Source organism: Saccopteryx leptura, chromosome 10 (assembly GCF_036850995.1).
Source record: "Saccopteryx leptura isolate mSacLep1 chromosome 10, mSacLep1_pri_phased_curated, whole genome shotgun sequence".
NCBI lineage: Eukaryota > Metazoa > Chordata > Mammalia > Chiroptera > Emballonuridae > Saccopteryx > Saccopteryx leptura.
In genome coordinates this window covers 32,235,459-32,260,460 of record NC_089512.1, presented here as the reverse complement: position 1 = coordinate 32,260,460, position 25,002 = coordinate 32,235,459, and the positions used below count along the sequence as shown (strand labels likewise).

Below are 25,002 nucleotides of genomic sequence, written 5' to 3'. Positions count from 1 at the left end.
TAAAATTTTAAAGAATATTATTAGTGTTACCAGAGGCATAACAAGAGCATCTGGCACGAATGGTATTCAATGAATGAATAAAAGAGAACCACACAGCTATTTAACAGTCAAGATTATGAATAACTCGAAACAGTTTATATTCTTCTGATAAAGTCCTACTCTTATGATAGTTTTTTTTATTTCCTATTTAATCATCACTTTGTATAATCTTTCCTAATTATATTTTGGCTTACAAATCTTTATTTTGTGAACTGTGATTCTTTTTCTGAGAAGGAAAACAATTTGAGGTATTTTGAAATTTAAAACATGCTCCGTTATTTTCTTCAAGCTGAGGATTATCTGACTGCTTGAAAGGGGCAGGCGCTGGCGTTCCGACAGTGGCAGGCACCTCAGGGTAGAGCTGATGAGATGCAATGCAGCTGCGATTTGGTACTCTATCGAGAAATACGTTTGACGAGAATATAACTGAGATTTAAAATATTTTAAATGTAATATTGATTTTTTTATTGGCAAGTTGTTGATACTATAAAAAACAGCTATAATCTCTCATTAAACATCCTTGAATACTATCTACCTGTCAGAAGGTGGAGCTCTAAACATATCTAAAATACTGGCTTTTTCTATGTGCATTTCACAAATGTGTATAATAAGGAGATTAAAGCAAGAGTCAAGTCTTCAGAAAAATGGTTATGAAGAGTATTCCTATTCTCTCGAGATAAAATCACCCACATCTCCCAATATGTACATAGTTAACTAACAAAAAATATTTAGCATGTTCCTTTGAAACGTCAATATATTGCCTACTATAAAACATAGGTATGGTAATATAGAATAAAAGATAAAGTGTATTTAAAAGATAAAACATATTTAAAAAAAAATCGGGACCACCTACTTGAATGTAGGCAAGGTCATTAACACTTACAAGCATCTCGGATGTAGAGCAACATGGCTACGAAAATATAATCCACTAAACTGAGGCCGAGGCCATCTGCAAACAAGGCGTCCCAGACCACCAGAAGGTCCTGCAGGGGGAACTCTCGCCCAAACAGCAGCCGGACCCACCGTCTGCAGAGAGACAAAACCCAAATTCAGAAAACAGTACGTTTGGTAGCAATATAAAGAGGAATCATTCCTACAACTGTGAAAAAATTATAATTTTTAACTGATCAAATTGAGCAAATATTATATATAAAAATATAATAAAATAAAATGCAAGTTTTAAGCTTTCAAATGAATTTTGTAATTTTATAACTAGAATTTTGTAATTTCATTAAACTTTCTTTCTATATGTAAAACACAAAAGAACAACATTTGAAAGGGTAGAAGTCTTCCATATTTAATATAAATCACATCAAAAAGGCGAGAAAAATAAATGTAGTGTCTGACAAATGCCTCGAGTTAAAAATTACAATTTTCCAAAATTCCATGATCAGTACTGACTTTTTTTTGTTAACCAGATTTCTGCAAATGGTTACATGACAAATTACTGTAGCCAAACAGAAAATTTCATTCTCACATTTCACTCCTGTTTAGAGAAAATATTCATTTTAAAATTAAATGCAGAGAAAAATAGTAGAAACCTCTTTTTTTTTGGCAAGCATAGACAATTATTTCCAATGAAACATAAAGTGATATTTAATTTTTGATTTTAGGAAAAATGTATCTTATTAGTGAGGTGAACTTTCTAAGTATGTTTTTTAAAACATAGTTACTTCCATAGGCAGAAAAATGGTTATCTATGCATAAGCAGCTAAGAAGAATACCAAACAAGGTCTGTATATAATTATACATCATAAACAGTAACTCTTCAGACTTTCTATAAATGCTAAGGTACTCATATTAATTTTTATAAGAAAATTAAAATAGTTCACTTTGATGTGTTTTTATCAATTTACTTCTAATCTTATATAACATGGCTACAATTTCCTCACACAGCCTTTCTCTAGGAACTTCATCTAGAATTCTGTGGGATTCTAACACACAGCAAAGAATGAAAAATTTCAAATTCCTAGCAACACCAAATAGTAAAGAATAGAGGAAACTGTTTAAAAATCAATTAATAGATGTTACCATTTGCAAAATTTGAAACCAAATATAACCATCTGTGGGGTTAAAGTGAGGCCAAAAAAGATTCAAATACTTTCTTCAGGAATTAATTACATTTAAGGAGGAATCACAGCTGTGACAACATAGTATATAATTACACATACATCTAAACTTATTAGTAACAATATGATCAAATACTTAAGTACTTTTATTCATATTACCAAATGAATCTATAAAATAATTAAATTGTATTTTTAACTACATCTTAAATTATGTTATAATTTTTCAGGAACCATTTTAATGCCTAAGTAACATTTACCGTTTTAAAAATGCTATAAGCTGTTTTAAACTTTTATCTACCTCTCGACTCTTACTCCATAGCTAATATGAGAAATAAAATAGACCTTTTAAGCTAGTGTGCCTGTCTATATGCAGCTTAGGAAAATCATTATTTCTCTATACACTTCTAATTCTTTCAAATTACAAATGCTAATATTTACTGTTTTAAGAACTTTAAAAATGTCTCTAAATTAATAGATGCTTTCCTGAATTACAAAGAATTAACTGGTCTTGCTGAAAGTATCAGGGGAACCAGAAGAATAGACAAAACAAAAAGTAGCTGGATTAAATCATTCTGGGCACCTGGTTAATGGGTCTTTAAACTGATAACCGTATCTGCATTATTAAACATTTAGAGTGTGGCTAGTCACAGCTATTCAAGAGAGACAACTGGCAAAAAAAGTCATCAATCTGAAAAACTGATCAGGATCTAATGTACAACATGGGGACTACAGTTGGCAACACTGTATTGTGTAACTGAAATTTGCTAAGAGTAGAACTTAAATGGTCTCAACAAAGAATAAATACATGAGGTGACGCATGTCTTCAACTAGACTGGAGGAATCCTTTCAATGCACACATACATCAAATCATTTTGATGTACACTTAAAGAATCTTATTCTATTTGTCATTTATTATACAATAAATCTGAAAAATATAAATAAGTAAATAAGTAAAAGAATTACCTTGGTTCAATGAATAGGCAAATTTTGGTCTGTTTCAAAATTAAAAATTATTATATTTAACTGATACCATCTGGTTCAAATCTAGCTGCTAGTACAAAATTCAAGCATCACATCTAAAATAGTGCCATGCCCTGAAGTTGCCCCTTTCGTTCTTGGAGGGTCTTTTGATGCTTTCCTTATTTGAATAAAGCCATTTAGTAACTACGGCTGCTGTTTCTTGAAAGGCATTGCCTTTGCTTAGCTTTCGTATGTGTAGGAAAATTATTTTTCTGTGTTTTCCCAGCTATCGCCTATTGAAACCAAAATCACTTGATAAAGTTGACACCATACTGTAATAGATATCATTTAGCAAAAAAAACAAACAAAACTAATGAAGTTAAAACACATCACAGATGAAAATAGAATACTATATTTTCTCTCCTTCCTCAAAGCCCAAATTCCTCTTATTTCTTATGAACAATCACTCTTTGATTTCACTGCATACAGTGCATAAAGAAAAAAAAAAGGAGACAGAAACAAAGTAGTCTATTTTTAAGAAATAATATATATTCCTATTATTTCTATAACAAAATGCCCAGTTATTCCTCCAATTTCTTTTGCAACCTTCCTGCTGTTTAGGGTTGTGTTAGCTTAGCTTCAAAAATGACCCCACAGTCACAAACATGCAGCAGTCTCTACTGCAGCATCATCAGGAGGGGAACTGAATACATCTACAATCTACATTGAATAAAACATATCCTCAAAACTACTTAGAAAGTACGTTTCCAGTACTTTTATATTTCATGTGTATGCTACAATGTGCTGTTTTATAAATGTTTCACATTGCTTTATTTTTGAAGTTTCACTTTGCCAAGTACACTGCAAAATAATTCCAGGGCAAAGGCCAAATTGTGTGTGTGTGTGTGTGTGTGAGAGAGAGAGAGAGGGAGAGAGAGAGAGAGAGAGAAAGAGAGGGAGAGAGAGGGGTGGGCGAGGGAGGGGGGAGAGAGAGAGAGAGAGAGAGAGAGAGAGAGAGAGAGAAAGAGAGAGAGAGAAAGGAGAGATCCAAAATGTTTTTAAAGAGCTCTGTACATTTTGCTAAGTGCTGTATGTATTTACCAAGATCTTGTTAAATTCACTGTAAAGTCATGCTATCAAGAAAAGGTGTAGCTAAATTAGAAATACAGGCATTGATCTTGTCAGTAGCAGCATAAAAATAATTCAGTAAGTGGAAAAAAAATTCCAGAAACACATAACAAAATAATTGTTATTAGATGCCTAGCATGTTTCTTTTATATGAGATTGTTTGTAAGTTGTACATACAAGTATATTAAAGCAAATACAGTTTCTTCTATTTTATATGCAGGTATAGAATAATTAAGGACAAAGTCTAAAAATATTTAAGAAGTATCATATGACTAATGGAATGCTTTGGGAGCAACAATGCCCTTATCAATAATTTAATCATTTTAGCCCAACGGGATTTAGTTCATACATATATTCAATACACACAAAATTTCCTGTGCTAATTTGGGCTTTCTTCATTGAGTTAAAAAGCCAAGGAAAAAATTCACTTCTTTATGGAATGAGTTACTGATAGAAATTATTTCAATAAGCTTTTCTATTCTTAGAAAGGAAAACTTACTCTAAGAAATGAGGTCTTATAAGGAAGTCACTCCTAAAATGAACATGCTTTTAATGCATTTAAAAATATTTAGAGAGAATTTAATCTACATTTAAGGGTAGCATTAAACCTTTTCTTTCCCTTTAAAAATAGCTTCAGTTTAATTGCTTGATACTATTAATCTTGCTTATATATGTTACACCTGCAGATTGCAATGCTTGTTAACACATACATCTTATCACTTGTGATAATACAATAATTCATAATTTACCAGATCTACTTAGTAATTAAAATCTACACAAACAAAAAGACCATCTGAGGTATTAAATTTAATTATAAACCACCCAAAGACAGGAAAATTTCTATATTCGCACTATACTACTGGTCTCAATTTTAAATTTCTGCATAATTAAGCTGCAATCCCCAGGGGATCAGTAACTCCTGGTGACATTATTGCTTGGTGAATGACCCATGTAAACACCAAGAGAAACCCAGTTTTTATCAATCAGTTTATGAAAATGACCAATTTGACTGAGGTTTAAATAAACATAGCCTTACTCCAATGTGGCTATAGTAGGATGATACCTGCAGAAAAAAATTTATATACTAGCTCTTCATTTCCTTTTCCTTTAATGACCCTTTTGTGAGATATAGATATTGCTACCTTAGGACAAACAAGTAAAGTAGCAAAGGTATATTTAATTTAACAAGCATTGTAAGGGCATCTTAAGGAGCCTGTGATCATGAACTTGTAACAGTGGGTAAGCATATTGGAACACAAAAGAGCAATGCTGATTTTCGCTTCATAATACTAATTTTTCTTTTGCTTTGTGTTCATTTATACTTTTTTAAAAACTGAATTTATTGGGGTAACAATGGTTCACAAAATCAAGTGTATAGCTCAATAAAACATCATCTGCACATTGCATCATGTGCCCTTCACTCAAAGCAAAGGCTCTTTATTTTCTTTTTTGTTTTTGTGACAGAGACAGAGAGAGACACAGAGGGGACAGATAGGGACAGACAGGAAGGGAGAGAGATGAGAGCATCAAATCTTCGTTGTGGCATCTTAGTTGTTCATTGATTGCTTTCTCATCTGTGCCTTGACCGGGGGGGGGGGCGGGGAGGCTACAGCAGACTGAGAGACCCCTTGCTCAAACCAGCAACCTTGAGTTTCAAGACAGTGACCTTTGGGCTCAAGCCAGCGACCATGGTGTCATGTCTGTGATCCCACAAACCAGCAACACTGTGCTCAAACTGGATGAGTCCACACTCAAGCTGGCAACCTCGGGGTTTCAAACCTGGGTCCTCTGTATCCCAGTCCAACGCTCTATCCACTGCACCACCGCCTGGTCAGGCAGCAATGGCTCTTTGCATCCCCATTTACCTTGAGACCCTTTGCCCAAGTCCACCTACCCACATCCCTCCTTTCCCTCTGGCTATCACCACACTGTTGCTTAATCCCTTCACCTTCATTCATCCAGGTACCTAACGCCCTGTGACTACAGTCAGTCTGTTCCAGGTATCCATGCCTCGGTTTCTATTTTGTCCATTTATTTTGTTCATTAGATTCCAATGTAATTGAGATCATATGGTACTCTTCCTCTGACTGGCTTATTTCACTTAGCATAATAATCTCAGGTTCATCCATGCTGTCACAAAAGGTAAGATTTCCTTCTTTTTTATGGCCAAGATGTATTCCATTCTGTAAATGTACCACAGCTTTTTATCCACGATGGGCTCTTGGATTGTTTTCAGATCTTGGCTGTTGTAAGTAACACTGCGATGATCACAGGGGACGTATATTCTTTCAAATCAGTGTTTTGGGTTTCTTCAAATATATTCCCAGAACTGAAATTGCTCGGTCAAAAGACAGTTCCATTTTTAAAATTTTGAGGAAACTCCATACTCTTTTTCACAGTGGCTGTACTGCTATTAAAAGCTAACAATTAATTTTAAATAATCCAGGCCTTATAGGGAATAAATACAGAATCCAAATACTGTATTAACACTAGAGAAAAAAAAAGCAAATCTAAGTTTTCATGTTGGGGTGGCATCTTCTTAACTGAGTTTGGGCTCTTCTTAATTTGTTTTCCTCTGAACTCAGTTCTTTTAAAATTAATTTACCCTGAGTTTTCCTTTACATCTGTGAAAACAGTCTTAAAATTAGAACCAAATATTGCATTTATTATAATTATGGTCACAAAGCATTCTCATCTTTAACTCTAACTTTCTGGATAGCAAAGCTACAAAAGATGAGAGCAAAGTAAATATTTTTTTTTAATTTCACATTTATTATTTTTCTACTAACTCTGTAAAATACATTATTGAAAGATGTTTAGCTGGTTTACTAATATTTTTGTAAATGTATTCAACTATTTCAGGCTTAAAAATATTTGGGTTCTGCACACATTATAGGAAAGATTTGAATACTTCAAGCCCATCAAACTGCTTCAAAAATAGAAGAAACTGACACTTTGAATTAGTTATTATCTTAAAAAACCTCAAATTTGCTTTTGACATTTTCCATGTAATCCATGGGTTGAACCCAGCTTGAATCTGGCTTCTGGAAACACATGTTAAACCTAATTTGACTCCCATAGGGTATGTACATAAACTGCTAAAAGGGTATTTTTGACTTTGTGAAAAATTCTATATTTCTTTCAGAGGACAGTACATAGCCCTTATTAAGAAAGTTTTTTTATTCCAAAAATAAGTTCCTAATAATTACCACCCATTCCTACTGTAATTTATTCTCTATGGCAAGTGTTTGAAGCTGGGTTTTGTTTTGTTTTTTAATCAGAACAACTGTAATATGCCCTTTGCAAACATAGTCTGAATGGAAAGCAAAACCTTGTGTATCTGTTTCTCCAGAGGTATAAGAGCTCATGAAAATGTTGAGCACAGATGACCGTCGTATGTTTTGAGGCTGTAAAATGATTAAACATTTTCTCTCAACACCCTTTTAGAGGTATACCTGCTATTTAGATTACAAGTATGATAGTTCAAGGACTATTTCAGGGACTGAGTAATATAAGGATGTGTGATTTACCAACAATTTCAAATAAAGCTAGTGAAAGATGGTAATACTTCCATACAGATTTAGTTATACGAATAGGTGGTGCACTCTTTGAGGATCCCACTGCATAATCCAGCCAGGGCATAGGTGGAATCTTAGCCCCTGCCAGAGAGGACAATGGGAGCAAACGTTCTCTCTACCCTATCACTTAACTTAGGCTCTGCTAGAAATAAGCTAATGGCATCTCCTTGATAAAACTACTTGGAAGTCACTACAGACTATTAATAAGAACATGAAAAATTAATGTGCAGTTGGTGGTCATGTTGGGAAAATTAATTTTAGGCTCTGAATAATAGTTTTTATTCATACCACAGATAATTTTTAATTCTAGAAAGTCTGTAAATAGGCTTTGTTCTGTCATTCTACCTTCAGGAAAGGGAATTATGATCAAATCAGTTTTCTAAAAGAGCATACAGAGAATTGCTAAAAATAATTGCTCCTATACTCCCTAATCTGAAACTCATTACAAAACAAAACAAAATTCAAATACCAATGGGATCTTAACCTTAATGAATAACACTTTTCAACTTCCTCTGCATAAATCTCCTAATACGTTTATATATGTTGTTGGGAGAACTGACGTGAAGTCTAACACTAAGCTGAGAACTATCAGAATCCATGCCATTCTGGATGAAGGTAAGACCACAGATATGTAGGCTGGCCCTACATCATCGAGAGTCAGACAGAACCTTTCCTACAAAGGCAGCAGTAGAGCCTGATTCCCTCGACTGCTTCTCACTTACCTACTGCTGTAAACACCCTCTGGGGCTGGTTTTTCACTTGCCCTTAGTGTTACAGTAATATAATGTTATAGTAATTAAATATATAGAAATAGAGAAAAAGATGGAAGAGATATAGAAATAAGTTAGGATATAATAGATATTAAAAGCTATTAAGGCAAGTGAATAAGGCTATGCCATCTGGATAGAACTAATCTAGTGTGTCCAGAGATGACAGGCAGACTATCTATGCCTTTCGCGCAGGGCTCAGTTAGTGTGTGTGTGAACTTATATATAGATAAAAAGTGGCTTGATGTGACTGATAACTCTGTAGGTTAACATAAACAAGAGGCTTTCCTAGGAACACCTTAAAAGTGGCTTGATGTGATATTTTGGTAGATTAACATAAAAAGGGCCCCCTGCTAGGAACTCCCAAAATGGTGGTTTGATGTGATCATCCTGTACATTGACACCTGTTAGAAGGCTTTGGCTGGAAAAGGTACTAAAGCTAAGGGGCCCCCTGCTGCGGAAGTTGCCCAGACTCCATCGTTGAATGTGGACTGTCTCCACGCAGCTCTGACCAAGGATAGCCGAGGGGAGCACGCTGATGGGGCCCCCTTAAGCTGTACCCAGGCATGACAAAAGGATTTGTGAGTAATAAACTGCCTATGTGATTCTTGCAACTAACTTATGTGTCAATCGTGTATTTCCTCTGGTGGCAATTGGTCTTGGTACTGATAAGTAGAATCCTCACAGCCGCCTGGAGAGTAGTCTCCACGAGGCTGCCAGCCCTGCTGTTAAGGAGTGTCTGACTGTGAGGGGAAGTTGAATTGGGAGGCCTGACAGAAGTAGAGCTCAGGCTCTACTGGGACACCTAGTGTTCTTCTCCTTTGCCCTATCCCACAAGGCACCCTGACCCCTCCTGGCTACGCAGAGACTAGGACAAGAGCTTCACTCAGGCCTGATGTTTGAAGGGTCTATGTCTGTTAGTGTCTCTATTCCCCAATTGCATTTTCCAGAGATAAAGGCACTTAAAGCAAATCTCAGCTAAAGGGTCAGTTATACTTTCTCCAGCAGCTCACAAGCTGCCTGGGGTTATCTGGTATGGAATGCAGAGTAAGGGGCTAATGTTTATTAAATTAATATGAGTCCTCCTCTCCAGCTCAGCTCCTCTTACCGAGGAGTCCTCTTGACCTTGAGCCTGCGTACATCCTTGATCTCTGCCAGGTTTCCTAGCTGCCCATCAGACATCTCCCTGGGCTCCTCTCATCTTGGCAGGGATCCCTGGAGACAGGTACTGAGTGGAAAGTGATCACCCCTGTTATATATTGATCAAGGCCTACTCGGCCCTCTTGGGCCTTCCCCCTTGTATCCTGAATTGTTACCCTGCTTGTCCATACCTCAGACGCTCCTCCTAGGGCCTGTAGTCTACTAGGATCTCAGTATTCAGTGTGACCCTCCGACCAGCACCATCACCTAGGAACCTGTTAGAAATGCAGACTACCAGACCCCGGATATAGTCCTACTGTTCCAGAATCTTCACTTTAACAAGACCTCTGGGTGATCTGTGTGCATATTAAATTTGAGAAGCACTGGATTAGGTGACATCTCTATTTCATGCCCATGTTGGTGCCAGGTGTCAGGGCTCCTAAAACCTGCACACTCATGTCATGGGTTAATCCAGGAGGGGAGAAAATGTGCCAATTATCAGATAACACTTTTACTTAAAGTAGAGGTGTCAAACTTAAGCCTGTATCAGACTTGCCTGGAGCGCTTATCGAAACACAGACTGCTAGAGCCCATTCTCAAAGTTATCTGATCTCATATTTGAACTCTGCCCTGGAGTTGTTGACCTTGCTGATCTGTAAAGCACAGTTTGAGAATCACTATAGAGGAAATTCTGGTTTCTCTTCACATCTCCTCAGCTTAGACCTCAGTGTGAGTCCTTAAATCAGCTTATTCAACTTGTCTAGTCATTGGGTCAGGACACAAAGCAAACATAGTCAAGCCTCTCTTAATATTCTATCTCTATTAATGTCTACATGTTTTTCCCCCAGGAAAACATTACAAAAAAGAAATCCAATAAAAAGAATAAACAGGCATGGGGTGGGGGAAGAGAGAGAGAGAGAGAGAGAGAGAGAGAGAGAGAGAGAGAGGCCCCCCGAAGGTTGGGGAAGCTGGGCCACTTTGCATTTTGAAGTGTAGCAGGTAGGGTGCCAGGCCCTGGGCTGAATGATATGGTAACAGCTTTCAGTCACTAACAAAGAAATTAGCCAAAATAAAATTACAATTCAATGAAAATCCTGTCAATCTGGGTTCCCACAGTCACTTTACATTTTTCTGCGGCCCTCCTCATTCAGACCCCAACCGGGGTGTGTTCAGGGAATGCAAACTAATGGCAACATTAGCAAAATAGAATTAGAAAGGTAAAAACAATTGTAAACATTACTAAATGCATTCCAAAGCCAAGTATTCATTGTTTTTGGATTACCCACCATTTGGGACTATAAATGAACCCTGGTTCCTATCCATTCGTGCAGATACATGAAGACCTGCATGTATCTGCCTGGGCCCTGATGACTTACAAGGGGGCAGGCAGAGGGAACGAAGGAAAAATAAAGACACTCTGAAGGAGCCAGTGAGGGCAAAGGGCGTCAACACCACAGCAGTCATCAAACAGGTATGTGGGTTTGCTGAGAAATTCAGAAGTCCACGCAATCATCACAAATGACCTTTCCCTAGTAGTGGGAGCAAATGGAAACAAAGGACGTTCAGCAGACGTTGTCCGCTCCATTCTGTTCCTAGCGCCTCAGCGACTCGCTGGAATTTCATGCCAAACCACTTTATGATCAACTATGACTGTGTAAATTTCTTTAAAACAAGGAAAAATATACACTCAAGGAAAATGAGTTTTCTTATGCATAGATGATTGGCACTTTATGTTTTAAAATAAAGGCACATAATTTCTGATAATGGCAAATATCATGACTTCATATGACTTTTTGATTTCTAAATCATAGCCAACATATGATGTGAAAATAACTCTCTAAAAGTAGTATTTCTTCAAGCGATCTGTGGAATGGCCTGTGGAGAAATTGCTGCGTGTTTCAGAGATGGGAGATTTCTTTGCTCACCACTCAGTACATATATAATCTTAAATCCAAACAGGCAGGGCAGGTACCTGCACGTTACAGGTGTCTCAACAGAGGCACAGGCGCAGCCCGAACAAACCCCAATCAAAAGCAGAGAATAGGTATACCATAAGTTAATGCCTTGCTCAGTGTTCCTTCTACTCTTTAATTCCTAAAGTATATCTAATTGAGATTTATATTAAAAATCTCCTTTCTTTAACAGCTGAGGCCTAAGACTCAGAATGTACCGTGTCAGCTATTGCTGTCCCCTGTGTTGTAACTGAGTTTTTTGAGTAGAAGGCATGGAGCTTTCTGAAGAGCTTACTCTGATGAACTGCGACCTGCTATTTCGTGATTACCCCAGTTGCACTACAGTAGTGGTATTTACACCTGCAGGACCCTACAGGATTTAGAGAGCTTCCTTACAAGGAAACTCATTAAGGCAACTATAAAAAATGAAGAACTTCTAAAGAACTAAAGAAAAATTAATTGCCACTTTTGGTCTGCTGATTTTAGAAAGACTTATGAAGTCTAGAATTGTATATTGGGCTAAGGCAGAGAACAGAAACTCAGTGAAGTCTAGCTTACTGAGGGCATCATGGTATATAATATGTTCATAAATTAATCTGCTCATAAACCAACTCAAATATGAAGCACAAAAACATCACATAAAAGATTTGAAATTTATTTTCATCAACAACGCTCATTTGCTTTCCGTGTCAGCTAGCAGTTCCCGTGGCTGGCTGCCGGTGCTGAGACGCTACAAATCCTGGATCTCATTCTGAAATGCTGCTCTCTGACTACACCCTACCGTCTAACCATCTTTCTCACTTCCTAAACTCTTTTATTTCCTGTGACTTAAAATAACATTATGTGCTGTGTTGTTTTGTTAATTTAGAGTAATGGATATCATTTTGCAAGTGGCAACAGAAGAACTTTATAATCCAACTTCCCTTCCTGTCCCAGATCCTCTCCTCCAAATCCACCTCACTGAGGACAGCCTATGTTCTGTCATAACATAAAGACACTTTTATGCACGCACACACCTAATTTTATGCATGCATGCAGATAATTGATTATCTTTGTATAGGTCTTTGCACATGTAAATATATCTTGGGAAGAAGCTAACTGCTTAGTTCATGTTATATCCACACTTTGGTTTGATTTAGGACTCTAGCTGCAAATAGTAGTGAGCGATCTCAGGAAAAAAGGGACAACTGGAGAACACCATAAAACAGTGGTTTTCAAAGTGTGATTCCTGGACCAGTAGAACCAGCCTTACCTGGGTATTTGTTCAAACTGCAAATTTTTGTACCCTACCTACACAATACCTATGAAAACAAAAATTCTGGGCAGGCCCAGTAATTTGTATTTGAATAAGCCTGTAAACTCAAGTATGAGAACCACTACTTTAAGAGTATATAAGAGGATAGCAAGTCTTGGGCTCAAGAGTTATCAGAGACAAGGGAAGTTTTAGTGATACCTAAACTTTTTCCCACCTCTCTCTGGCTATAGGGAAGTCTCTTTCCCCAGGCAGAGATTTTATCGTAATGTCAAATTTACCAAGCATTTTCTTAATGGTTTATGGGTTTTTAATTATCTGCCTAAGACTTTAAAAATAATTTCCTTCCAGTTTTGTTTGTCACTGATACATCTGAAATTTATTTTGGTACAAAAATAGAGATATAGTTTCATGGTTTACCAATGGCCAGTTAGTTCTCAAAACTGTATTATTTTTCTTTTTTTTCTTTTTCTTTTTTTTTTTTTTTTTGTATTTTTCTGAAGCTGGAAATGGGGAGAGACAGTCAGACAGACTCCCGCATGCGCCCGACCGGGATCTACCTGGCACGCCCACCAGGGGGCAATGCTCTGCCCCTCTGGGGCGTTGCTCTGCCGCGACCAGAGCCACTCTAGCGTCTGGGGCAGAGGCCAAGGAGCCATCCCCAGCGCCCAGGCCATCTCTGCTCCAATGGAGCCTTGGCTGTGGGAGGGGAAGAGAGAGACAGAGGTGGAGAAGCAAATGGGCGCTTCTCCTTTGTGCCCTGGCCGGGAATCGAACCCGGGTCCCCCACGCGCCAGGCCGATGCTCTACCGCTGAGCCAACCGGCCAGGGCCAAAACTGTATTATTGAGCCTGACCTGTGGTGTCGCAGTGGATAAAGCCTCGACCTCGAACACTGAAGTCGCCAGTTCGAAACCCCAGGCTTTCCCGGTCAAGGCACATATGGGAGTTGATGCTCCTCACCCCCTTCTCTCTCTCTCTCTCTCTCTCTCTCTCCCCTCTCTAAAAATGAATGAATAAAAAAAACTGTATTACTGAATGACCCATTTTTTCCCACTGGATTGAAATTCTACTTTTATTATATTTAATTCTCACATGTATTGAATCTATTTCAGATTCTCTGTTTTATTTTGCTAATAGATTTGCCAAATTATGTGCCAATTCCAAGTAGGTAGAATTATGGTATCTTTCTAATATATTTAAAAAGTGGGTGGGACTAGTGACCCTTTTTGTTCCAGAACATTACTGGCTATATTAGAGTATGTATTTTCTAAAAATTATCTTTGTGATTAAAAATATATTTATTTATTTTTTGAGGTACAATTGATATAATATTTATTACTTTCAGATGTACGATGTAACGATTCGATACTTATATATAATGAAAACGATCACCACAGTAAGACCAGTTCATATACATATATAGTTACAAAACCGTCACCATACATAGTTACAAAACTGTTTTTCTTGTGATGAAAACTTTTAAGATCCACTTTCCTAGTCTACTTTCAAATATGCAGCATAGTATTTTATTAAAATTTTTTTGACATTTATTTATTGACTTTAGTGAGAAAGGGGAAGAGAAAAGAGAGAGAGATAGGAACATCAATCTGTTCCTGTATGTGCCCTGACCAGGGATTGAACCGGCAACCTCTGTGCTTCAGGATAATGTTCTAACCAAACAAGCTATCCGGCCAGGGCAGAATATAGTATTAAAACCATAATTACTGTGCTGTACATTACATTCCCATGACTTATTCATTTTATAACTGAAAATTTGTGCCTTTTGAAAATTTGTAACTTTTGTAATTTATTTTTAATTTATGCATGTATATTTTATATTTTTCTGTTATGTTAAACTATAAACTATGTAAAAATGTTTTTACACAAAGAAGTTTACATGTATTAGTTCTGTAATTTGTTTTCTTATTAATTCATAGCTGTTTTTAGTTTTAATTCCTTCCTTTTGGTTTCTTTAGATTTATTTTGCTGTTATATTCCTTACGACTGAACATGAATGTCTAGTTCACATATTTTTATTACTTTTTGTTAAGCAGTATGAGTAACAGGCTAAGAAATTTTAAGAATATTTTTATTGTTTTAGTCAAAATAAGCAGGTTCTAATCAACATTAGAAATTATGCAATTTTAGTTTTGATTTCATTTTAGTACAGGAGTAAAAAGATTTTTAATATTTTCAGTGATAGGTTTTACTGGGAATTGTTCCCTATTTTTGTTATTAATTTCAAAGTTTCTTTTGCCAAAATAAAAACCCAAACCAATCTGTACCATTTCTACTATATAAAATTTAATGAAGTTTTTCTTTGTGGCTACTTTAAAAAATAAATATCCCATGGAATACATTCATTTAATTCTCTGTTTATAGTCCATGGAGTTTGATCTATCTCTGACTTATTAAATGTAAATATGTTCTCCACACCCCTATTTTATAGTGAGTAGTTTTGGTTTACCGTTGGTGAGGAGAGAAAGGTACGAGTCATTTACTACTGTTGCATTTCTATGTATTTCTCCTTTATAGTTCCTTCAGATCTCACATTATAAATCGTTTTCTTTGGGGGTGGGGCATGTACAATGATTTAAGTATGCTCTTCATTGTGAACTCAACTTTTCATTATAAAATGTTCTCATTTACCTTATTCACTGCTACTTGCCTTAAATTCATTTTGTCTGATGTGAATATTATACTGGATTTTTGTTTGCTTTTCCTAGTGTATCTGTGCAAGTTGTTTTCTTTTCAATCTCTTTCAGTTTCCTTTGCTACTGGGGGATTTCCTTAAAATAAGGTTGGTTTTATTTTGTTTCTTAAAATAGATCTGCCTTCCATTTCAGTCCATGATGGAATAACTGATATGAGACGTAAAACTAGATAAAATATATGAAACATGCAGACATCAGAAACAGGCAGCGCATCACTGTAGTCCCTGACATGAGCAGGGAAAGCAGGGAGACCAGGACACCCGGATTTCTTCCTGGAAGCACCTGTGAGAGCAAACAGCCCGAATGGGAGCCCGCTGCAGAATGTACTGGTCTTGTTGGGTTGAGAAGACAGAGGTTAGAAGTTGAGGGAGGGTTGCGGGATATTTTATCTTTAAAGGAGGAAGCTATATAGAGAAAAAACTGATGTGCACAGAAACTGCCTTAAGTTTTGTGCTGAATATTTAGTTATATGAGTGTGTGTGTGTGTGTCAACTTCCAGCAGGCCAAGCAAAACAAAACAAAACTATCACAAAAAGAACTACCACTGGAAAGTGTAAAAATTGCTAGTAGGTTGTATGAGGCTGGGAAATGTTCATGTTCCGACTAGACAGATGAGGGGAAGATTGGTGTACACAGGAGGAATTCCGTAGAAAATCCCAAAGTGCCAAACCTTAGTAGTAGTGCTAAATTAGCACATAATATTAAAAGCCTCAACACAAGCATCAAAAAGATGAAGATGATTCAAAAGTAATTCAATAGATTGCCAAAAGTAAACTCAACATTCCTTTAAAGGGAAATATAATCCACAAATTCAACAACATAACATTCAAAATGTATGTCATTTAATAAAAACAGATACAAATCACATAAAGAAACAGGAAAATCTGACCCACAACTAAACATATCAGAAAAGAATAATATCATTTTATATAATCTCTTCCTAAAAATACAAAAGTGGAAACATATTAAAGCAAGCATCACCAAGACTGAAAGACAAAGACTCTACAGGAAAACTGCAAACCAATATCCACCATGAATATAAGCACAAAAATCCCTAACAAAATATTAACAAATCATGTGCAGTCATATACACATTAGAAAGGAATAAAATTATTGGTATGTGCAGATGACATCAGTTTTTCTACAAAATCCCAAACAATCTATATATAAAACACTACTTAAAGTAAATAGGTGACATTAGGGAGAATAGATGATGCAAGGTCAATATATCAAAATCAGTTACTGTATTTTTACATATTAGGAATGAACAACTAGACATTGAAATGAAAATAATCAGCATCTGGACAATCACACCACAAAAACCTGCAAAATATTTAGGAATAAGTACAGTAAATGTAATACTTATATGCTAAAAACTACCAAAAATAGAGAGATCAACAAAGAACTAAATGGAAAGATGTACCATATTTATTGGCTTGAAGAGTCAATTTTTTTTGGGGGGGGGTGACAGAGACAGAGAGAGGAACAGATAGGAACAGACAGGAAGGAAGAGAGATGAGAAGCATCACTTCTTCGTTGGGGCACCTTAGTTGTTCATTGATTACTTTCTCATATGTGCCTTGACCGGGGGCTACAGCAGAGTGAGTGACCCCTTGTTCAAGCCAGCAACCTTAAGTTCAAGCTGGTGAGCTTTGCTCAAACCAGATGAGCCCACACTCAAGCTGGTGACCTTGGGGTTTCAAACCTGGGTCCTCCGTATCCCAGTCTGATGCCCTATCCACTGAGCCACTGCCTGGTCAGGCTCAATATTATTAAGATGTCTATTTTCCTAAAAATAATTTTGTAGACATAATACAATCCTAATCAAAATCCCAGAATTAAAATTGAAAATTTTTAAAAGGAAAGCAAAGTTAGAGGACTCATACTACATGATGGATAGAATTACTATAAAGGTACACAAATCAAGACAACACAGTATTGATTGGTAAAACATACCTAGATCGATGGAGCAGAATAGAGAACTAAAAAATAGACCTACCCATAGTCAGTCAATTGAATTTTTGTTAACGAAGAAAATTCAATCATGAAAGGATGGTCTTTACACAACTGATTTTGGAATAATTGTACATCCACTACAATAAAATGAACCTTGGATCTACATTTTACATTACATACAAAAATTAACTCAGCCCTGTCCAGTTGGTTCAATAGTAGTTGTTGGCCTCATGTGTGGATGTACTGGGTTCAATTCCTGGTCAGGGCACACAGGAGAAGCGACCATCTGTTTCTCCCCCTCTTCCCCCTCTCTCTTTCTCTGTGCCTCTCTCTCTCTTCCCTTCCTGCAGTCATGGCTCGATTGGTTCAAGAGTACTTGGCCTGAGCACTGAGGGTGACTCTGTGGAGTCTCCACCTTAGGTGCTAAAAATAGCACAGTTGTAAGAATGACTCCAGATAGGCAGAGCATTGGCCCTAGACTGGGGTTGCTGGGTGGATCCTGTTTGGGACACATGCAGGAGTCTGTTTCTCTGTCTCCTCTTCTCTCATTTGGAAAAGAAGAAAAAAAATTAAAGTGGTAACAGAGCTAAAGGTAACAAGTGTAAAATGTCTTAATAATAAGTAGGACAAACTTTTGTGATATTGAGGTATGCAAAGAATTTTTAGGAAAAAGGAAACTCTAGTCATAAAAAATTGGTAAACTGGACTTTATAAAAAAATTTAAATGTCTCTTTGAAAGGCACTGTTAAAAAAATAAAAACACAAGCAACCCATTGGAAGAACATATTTACAAAATATGTATGTAATAAAGGATTTTTTCCTTGAATATACTAATAACTCTCATAACTCAATCATAAACAAATACTTCAATTTTCAAAAATGCACAAGAGATGCATACAGACACTTCACCAAAGAAGAGATATGAATAACAAACGCACGAAAAGATGCTCAACAAGATTAATTATTAGGGAAATGCAAATTATAACCACAATGAGATACCACTACATACCCACTAGAATGGCTTTTTAAAAAATGACTAAAGTGGTGACAAGGATACAAAACAACTGAAATCCTCACACACTACTGGTGGGAATGCAAAATAGAATATACTCATTTTAGAAAGCAGTTTGAAAGCCACTTGGAAGTTTCTTATGAAGTTAAACACATACCAGACAAACCAGCATCCATTTCCTGGGTATTTATTCAAAAGAAATAAAAACTATGTTCACATAAACAGCTGCACAAAGTTATAGTGGTTTTATTCATAATAGCCCCAAATGGAAAAACCCAAAATGTCCTTTAGTCGGCACAGGAATAAATTACTGTGGTATATCCAAACATAGGAAAAATACTAATAATAAGCAATTAACGACTAATACAGGTAACAACATGGATGAAACTTAAACGTCAAATATGAAGTGAAGGAAACCAGACTTAAGCCATCTACTGCATGATTCTATTTATATGATATTCTGGAAAAGGCTAAACTATAGAAACAGACTGAACGCACAGGGGTTGCAGGTAAGGAGGGGACCACTAAAAGGGACATAAGAAAATTTTGAATTGAAGGATCACTTTTGCGTATTGACTATAGTACAAATGTATGTGTTTGTCAGGTTATACTTCAAAACAGTTGACTAAAAATAAAAGATATAGGCAAATTAAGTCATAAAGACTGAATGCTAAGCAATGAAATAAAAACAAAATGTCAATTAATAATTAAAGAATATTTAAAAACTAGGTTAGCATTAATGTTAAGGAAGTGGAAAAAAGTGGTGGAAGAGATAAAATCGTGACTACTTATTTCCTCAAACACGAGGAATGTAATGTGTAAGGAAGAAATCTGAAGAAGATTAAGTAATCTCAAGAAACAGGTACACACACAAAAAAAGATTTCCTAGACTCCCAAGAAAAATGTGCCCTGTTAATTCAAAACACCGATAAAGAGAAAAGCTGAGACAGCTAATCGGAAAGAACAGTGCTGTGTTCCATCCAGGTGGGTAGTGGAGGACGGGAAGTGGCACATTCCCTACCACGTGGAGGTTCTCATTCTGGCCTTCTCCAATGTGCCCTCATTATTTATGTACCAGTTTTCAAATGGCTGTCCCATTCATTCTGATAAGGTTTTACAGACACACTCAGTGGGAAGGACAGAGTCAAGTGTCCTTGCTCTAGTGTCCTTGCTCTAGCCTAGCTGGAATCAGACCTTCTCTATTAGGACAGCCAAATCCTCTCAGACTGAAAATATCTCATGCCAAATTTCTAATCCTCTCACTATCTTTTTCAACTCTGCAAATAACAATTCCATCTTTCTAGCTGCTCAGGGACCAAATCTCTTGGAATCCTCCTTGGTTTCTGGTCCTCTCATACCCCACATTTAGTCCATCAGCAAATCCTATGAGTTTTATCGTCAGAGTATCTTCGTAATCTGATCATTTGTCACCAATGTTACTGAGAGCACCCTGCTCGTCTGACGATACCAACATCACTTTATTGACACCACCATCATCTTGCAACTAGATTAACCATTTATTTCATTTTTATTAGTATTTCATTTAATTAAAAAGTATTTGAGGGCCTAATACATGCCAAAGACTGTTTGTTATAAATGGTGAGGTTATGGCAGTAATTGAAACAGACAAAACAGTCCCGATGGAGCTGACTTGGTAGTAGAAAATTTCTCCCAGTGAAAAAAGATGATTATTTCAACAGCTCCCTAACTGATTTCCTTGCTTCTGCTCTTGTCTTCTTACAGTCCTGTTTCCTCACCGACCTTAAGGTGATCTTCTCAAAAAGTTAAGTCAGATGACGTCCTGCCTGTGCTCATATTTCTCTAATGGCACAGCATCTCAGAATAAAAGTGTATGTGTTCACAATAGCTTCCAGGACGTTACACAATCTGGTTGAGGCCTTTGACCTCACTTCCTACCTGCTCTCCTGCTCCCCTTTCTTGGGCCTCATCAGCTTCCTTGCTCTTCTTCAGCATGTCAGACACAGTCCTGCTTCACGACCTTGGTATCTGCAGTGTCATCTCCCTAGAGCCTTTCCCTTGGACAGAGTATGCATGACATGTTCCCATGGCTACCTGAAGTCTTTACTCAGATGTTACCATCTCAGCGAAAAGTTCTCTGACCACCCAGTTAGAAGGTATAAATCTTAATCTTAAGTCCCCCAGTAGTCCTTCGAGGCCTTCCCTATCTGCTTGTCTCCACAGCACTTATTACTGCCTGACACAATCTATATTTCCTGTTTTGTGCTTACTGTCTATCTCCCCCATTATAATAGAAGCTCCACAAAGGCATGGCTTTTTCTTTGTTGTTTCTTCTCTGTCACTTCTAGAAAACCAGTGCTGTGTCTGTAATGACCTCCCAGTCCTGCCTCACACAGAGAGAACCTGGGTGGGAAGCGATCACTGTTTTCATATCTATTACTGAGACTGCTCTCCAATCTCCACAACCATCAGTGAGTGGTTCCGCTATCTCCTACGGCCCTAACCTGCCACGGGCTATCCATCTGCAGTCACCTGGCAGCCAATGGCAATGGGCACAGGAAGAAACTGAGAGGTCAGGTGACGTGTCAGGTTAAACAGTGAGACAGGTGGAACTGCGACTCACTCCTAAATCTCTTAACTATAGCTCAGTACTCCTCCTTCCTTAGGCCTCGCCGCCCCTCGAGAGTTTGTAATGCTGAGTCGCCAACTTCAATTACTTTCTAAAATATGAGTTCTTTTCTACATAAGGGGAGATCTTCATATATTGGTAATGGAGACCCAGAATTTGTAAGTTTTATGGATTAAACTTCCCCAACTCAAAAATCTCACAACATGATATTCAATCACTAACATTCTTTAGGTTTAAAATGTGGATCCAAAACTCCTGAACTTCTATCAACCATTTGGTACAAATGTTTTGGTTTGAACTGTTTATTAAATTTTTATGGCCCTGGCCGGTTGGCTCAGTGGTAGAATGTCAGCCTGGCATGCAGGAGTCCCGGGTTCGATTCCCGGCCAGGGCACATAGGAGAAGTGCCCATCTGCTTCTCCACCCCTCCCCCTCTCCTTCCTCTCTGTCTCTCTCTTCCCCTCCCGCAGCCAAGGCTCCATTGGAGCAAAGATGGCCCGGGCGCTGGGGATGGCTCCTTGGCCTCTGCCCCAGGCGCTAGAGTGGCTCTGGTCGCGACAGAGTGACGCCCGGAGGGGCAGAGCGTCACCCCCTGGTGGGCGTGCCGGGTGGATCCCGGTCGGGCGCATGCGGGAATCTGTCTGACTGTCTATCCCCATTTCCAGCTTCGGAAAAATACAAAAAAAAAAAAAAAAAAAAAAAATTTATGTTCAGGTTAAGGGATTAGGAAACAAAAATTTTAGTAAGAGAAATGTTTAGTGCAAAACAGCGAGAAAAGGGGGGGGGAGTATTGGAGGCGAGGGCCAGAGAGTGGCTTCCTGACTCTGCAGGTCTGCCTGTGCCTGGAACGGACGCCACTCCTCCAAGCACAGGCACGACCCCCTGCCACTGACAGGCATCTCTTCTGCAGAGCCAGACGCCAGCATAAGTTAGAATTATAGTAAGTTAATTATGGGAGACACCTTGCTTAAGTCCTTTATAACATCCATAGAGATAGCTTGATGATCATTTCAGAATCACTGTTCCACGTCTCCACTAAGCCATCCATCAACATAATGGTCTTATATAACAAACACACTTTACAGAGCACTACACTGGCCGTAAGTAATAGGGAGAGACTCTGCTTTGGTGCTCAGGGTTACATAAGCTATCTCTGTACAGACTATATCTTAACAGGCTTGAAGTAAAAGCGATAATTTTTAAATAAGAGATTCTTGACTACCTTATTTATGGAAGTTTTAGTAGTTCTACTTTTTGTCAATATTTACTGCAGAAGTACAAACACACAAAAATAATGTGTGTTTACAACCCTTGAGCTCATGAAGGCTAAAAAAACAACTGAAAGAATGCACAAGTTAACTTGAAAAACATTAGAAAGGAATTATAAACTCATCTTTAGAAAATAGGACACAAAAGTAGACCTCAGAAACATAAAAATGGGTAAGTTCACTAGTGTGGCTCCAGAACGTAGGTCTCTGGACTCCTGTGTCCGGGAGTGTCCTGTGTTCCCTCCTGCTGGCATCTTTCCTTTGTCTCCCTGTAAGGCCCGTAGCCACGGCCACCATCACAGCCGCCTGGCCCGTGCAGGTTCGCATTTGATTCGGACGGACGGTAATGAAACAAGAGAGCCAAGAACTGGCGGGCCATTAGCTTTAATCCTAGCTTGCACTCAGCGGGCAAGAAATACACACAGTGGGAAAACATTTCCCTTTCCATTCAGGGCTCCCAAAGCCACTGATTTATCTGAGTTTCCTAGAATCACAGGTTTCTAGCTCACCAGCCTTACTCACCTCTGTTCCTCATCTCACTCTCTCTGCACAAACTCTGCACAAACTGGCTTCTCCTTCAGCACTCCACCATCTTGGCTGCTTCTCCTCTTCTCCACGTGGCCTTTCTCTGCTCTCTCCTCTAATGCTAATCTCAGGAACTGAGAGAGAGCAAGCTCCCGGTCTGCCTTATTTTATAGTGCAGATATCAAAACCTTTAATCCAATATACAAACAAGGAAGTCTCTGATACAAAGCCACAGGGTGGGAAAGGCTTAGTCTTAAAACTAAGCCTTAGGGTATAAGGACCGTGCCTGCTTGCAGCCTGTCCCCCACCCCAATGCAAACTATAAGCAAGCAAACCTGTATATCATATTTATGAACTTATTTGACCAACACTCCCCGTCCCCAGCTCCTACGCCTCACTTCTAAACAGGCAATGTAGGATTCAGGAACAAACATTTCAAAGGTAAAAACTACCTTCACCCTCCCACATAGTCAATTTCCAATCTTTAACTTCTCTATTCCTGACCATAGGCTATAGATTTAAAGCATTTAGGACACACTCCTGTGCAGGAGGCAGAAGGCCCCAGCGCCTATGTAGAGAGACAGGGGTTCGTCTTGGAGGGGGGCAGGGAGAGATGCAGGAGGCTGAAAGCTCTGCTCATAGGAAAACGAGGAAGTTCCCTTCTGTTCTCAGTGAAACAAGTAGTAACGGTAGTGGTAGGGTGGTTTGGAGACAAGTATTAGATATTCAAGAAGACAGGAAATATAGGAGGTTGTTAGATGTTGCTGAGGGCTTACTTGAAGCTTGAGAAAGTGAGTTCCGTCAGTGAGCATGGTGGTTTCCTTCCTGCCGCTTTCAGCTGCTCACTTACAAGCAGGAGTAGGGTCTGGGTTTCGCTAGTCAACACAAAGGGATGGAGGGGCGAGGGTGTGGTGGACAAGTGCACGGGGTAGTGAAACTGAGGGAGCACAGAGCGAGCTGGGGAACTGACGATATTTAGGGACTAACTGGCAATGAAAAAGCAGTGGGGTAAATGAATGGAAGGCAGCTGGAGTTGTAGGTACGATAATGAAAGGAGTGAAGACAAGTCAGAGAACAGCACGCTCGAGGTGGAAGTGTTCGAGGTGGCACAATTACTGGAAATAAAAAGATCCCAGATGTGACCATGAGCGCAGGAAACCTGGAGGTGAGGAGGTAGAGAGTAACTGGCAAGTGGAGGCAGCTACTACCTGTTCCATAAAGCATACTGACTTTATGAGCCACCTGGAGGTTAGTGGGAATATTTCCTACTTATCATCTAAATCAGCTTTAGAAATTCAAATGAATGCTAATTCTTGGAGTATGTAGAGACTTGGGTGATTCACAGCAGAAGCAACATTTATGGAAGACACTTGTTTTGAATACTTCATGTTTCCATTTGAGAGATGAAGCAGTTGCAGCTTGAAGATGGTTAGGTACTTGCCCACAGTCACAGAGCTATGAAAGTGGGGGCCTGGTTAAAATGCCTGACTATGAAACCCAAGACTCTTCCTATTTCTCAAATGACATCTTTAAAGAAAGGCTGATTCTTCATAAATATAACCTCATTGACCAGAGGAAATAAACCTTTCTCATTCCAATGACTGTGAGATACGGCCTTTCACTCCCTGATCTAGCCAAATCCAAACACTGAGACCTTCGTAAGTCCCCTTTCGATATAAATGCCCACATAAATGGTTTCGTATTTCTAGAGAATTGTACAGAAGGAGTTAGAACCAGGGACAATTTTCCCTTGTATCCTTTCCTCAAGCTTCTGAGCCTGATATTAAAATAGGTAATTGAATAATTTTTTATTCCTTCCAAAGTGACCTTTTTGTGCATTTAAAGCAAATACTACTCTCAATTGTAGGGGCAAAAATCTACAGATAAAGCACAGATAAGCCAGTCAGCTTAGAAATAATACTAAAACATTTATAAAATCAATTAACCATGTACCCTTTTAATCAAAATAAGATGACAAAGGCTTAAACTTAGTCTAAGTCTTAAAATCTAAGTACATATACCCCAAAGATAA

At 38.1% G+C, this 25,002-nt stretch overlaps 1 protein-coding gene across 3 annotated transcripts in view; it reads right to left on the bottom strand.

Annotated features, from left to right (window-relative positions):
• Positions 1–25,002, bottom strand: part of TBC1D5 (TBC1 domain family member 5) — a 495,717-nt gene that overhangs the window by 138,945 nt on the left and 331,770 nt on the right. For all 3 annotated transcript variants that reach the window (XM_066350480.1, XM_066350479.1, XM_066350482.1), the window contains one exon: positions 923–1,065. In XM_066350480.1, the coding sequence (XP_066206577.1) occupies positions 923–1,065 (143 nt within the window). The remainder of the gene's footprint in view (positions 1–922; positions 1,066–25,002) is intronic.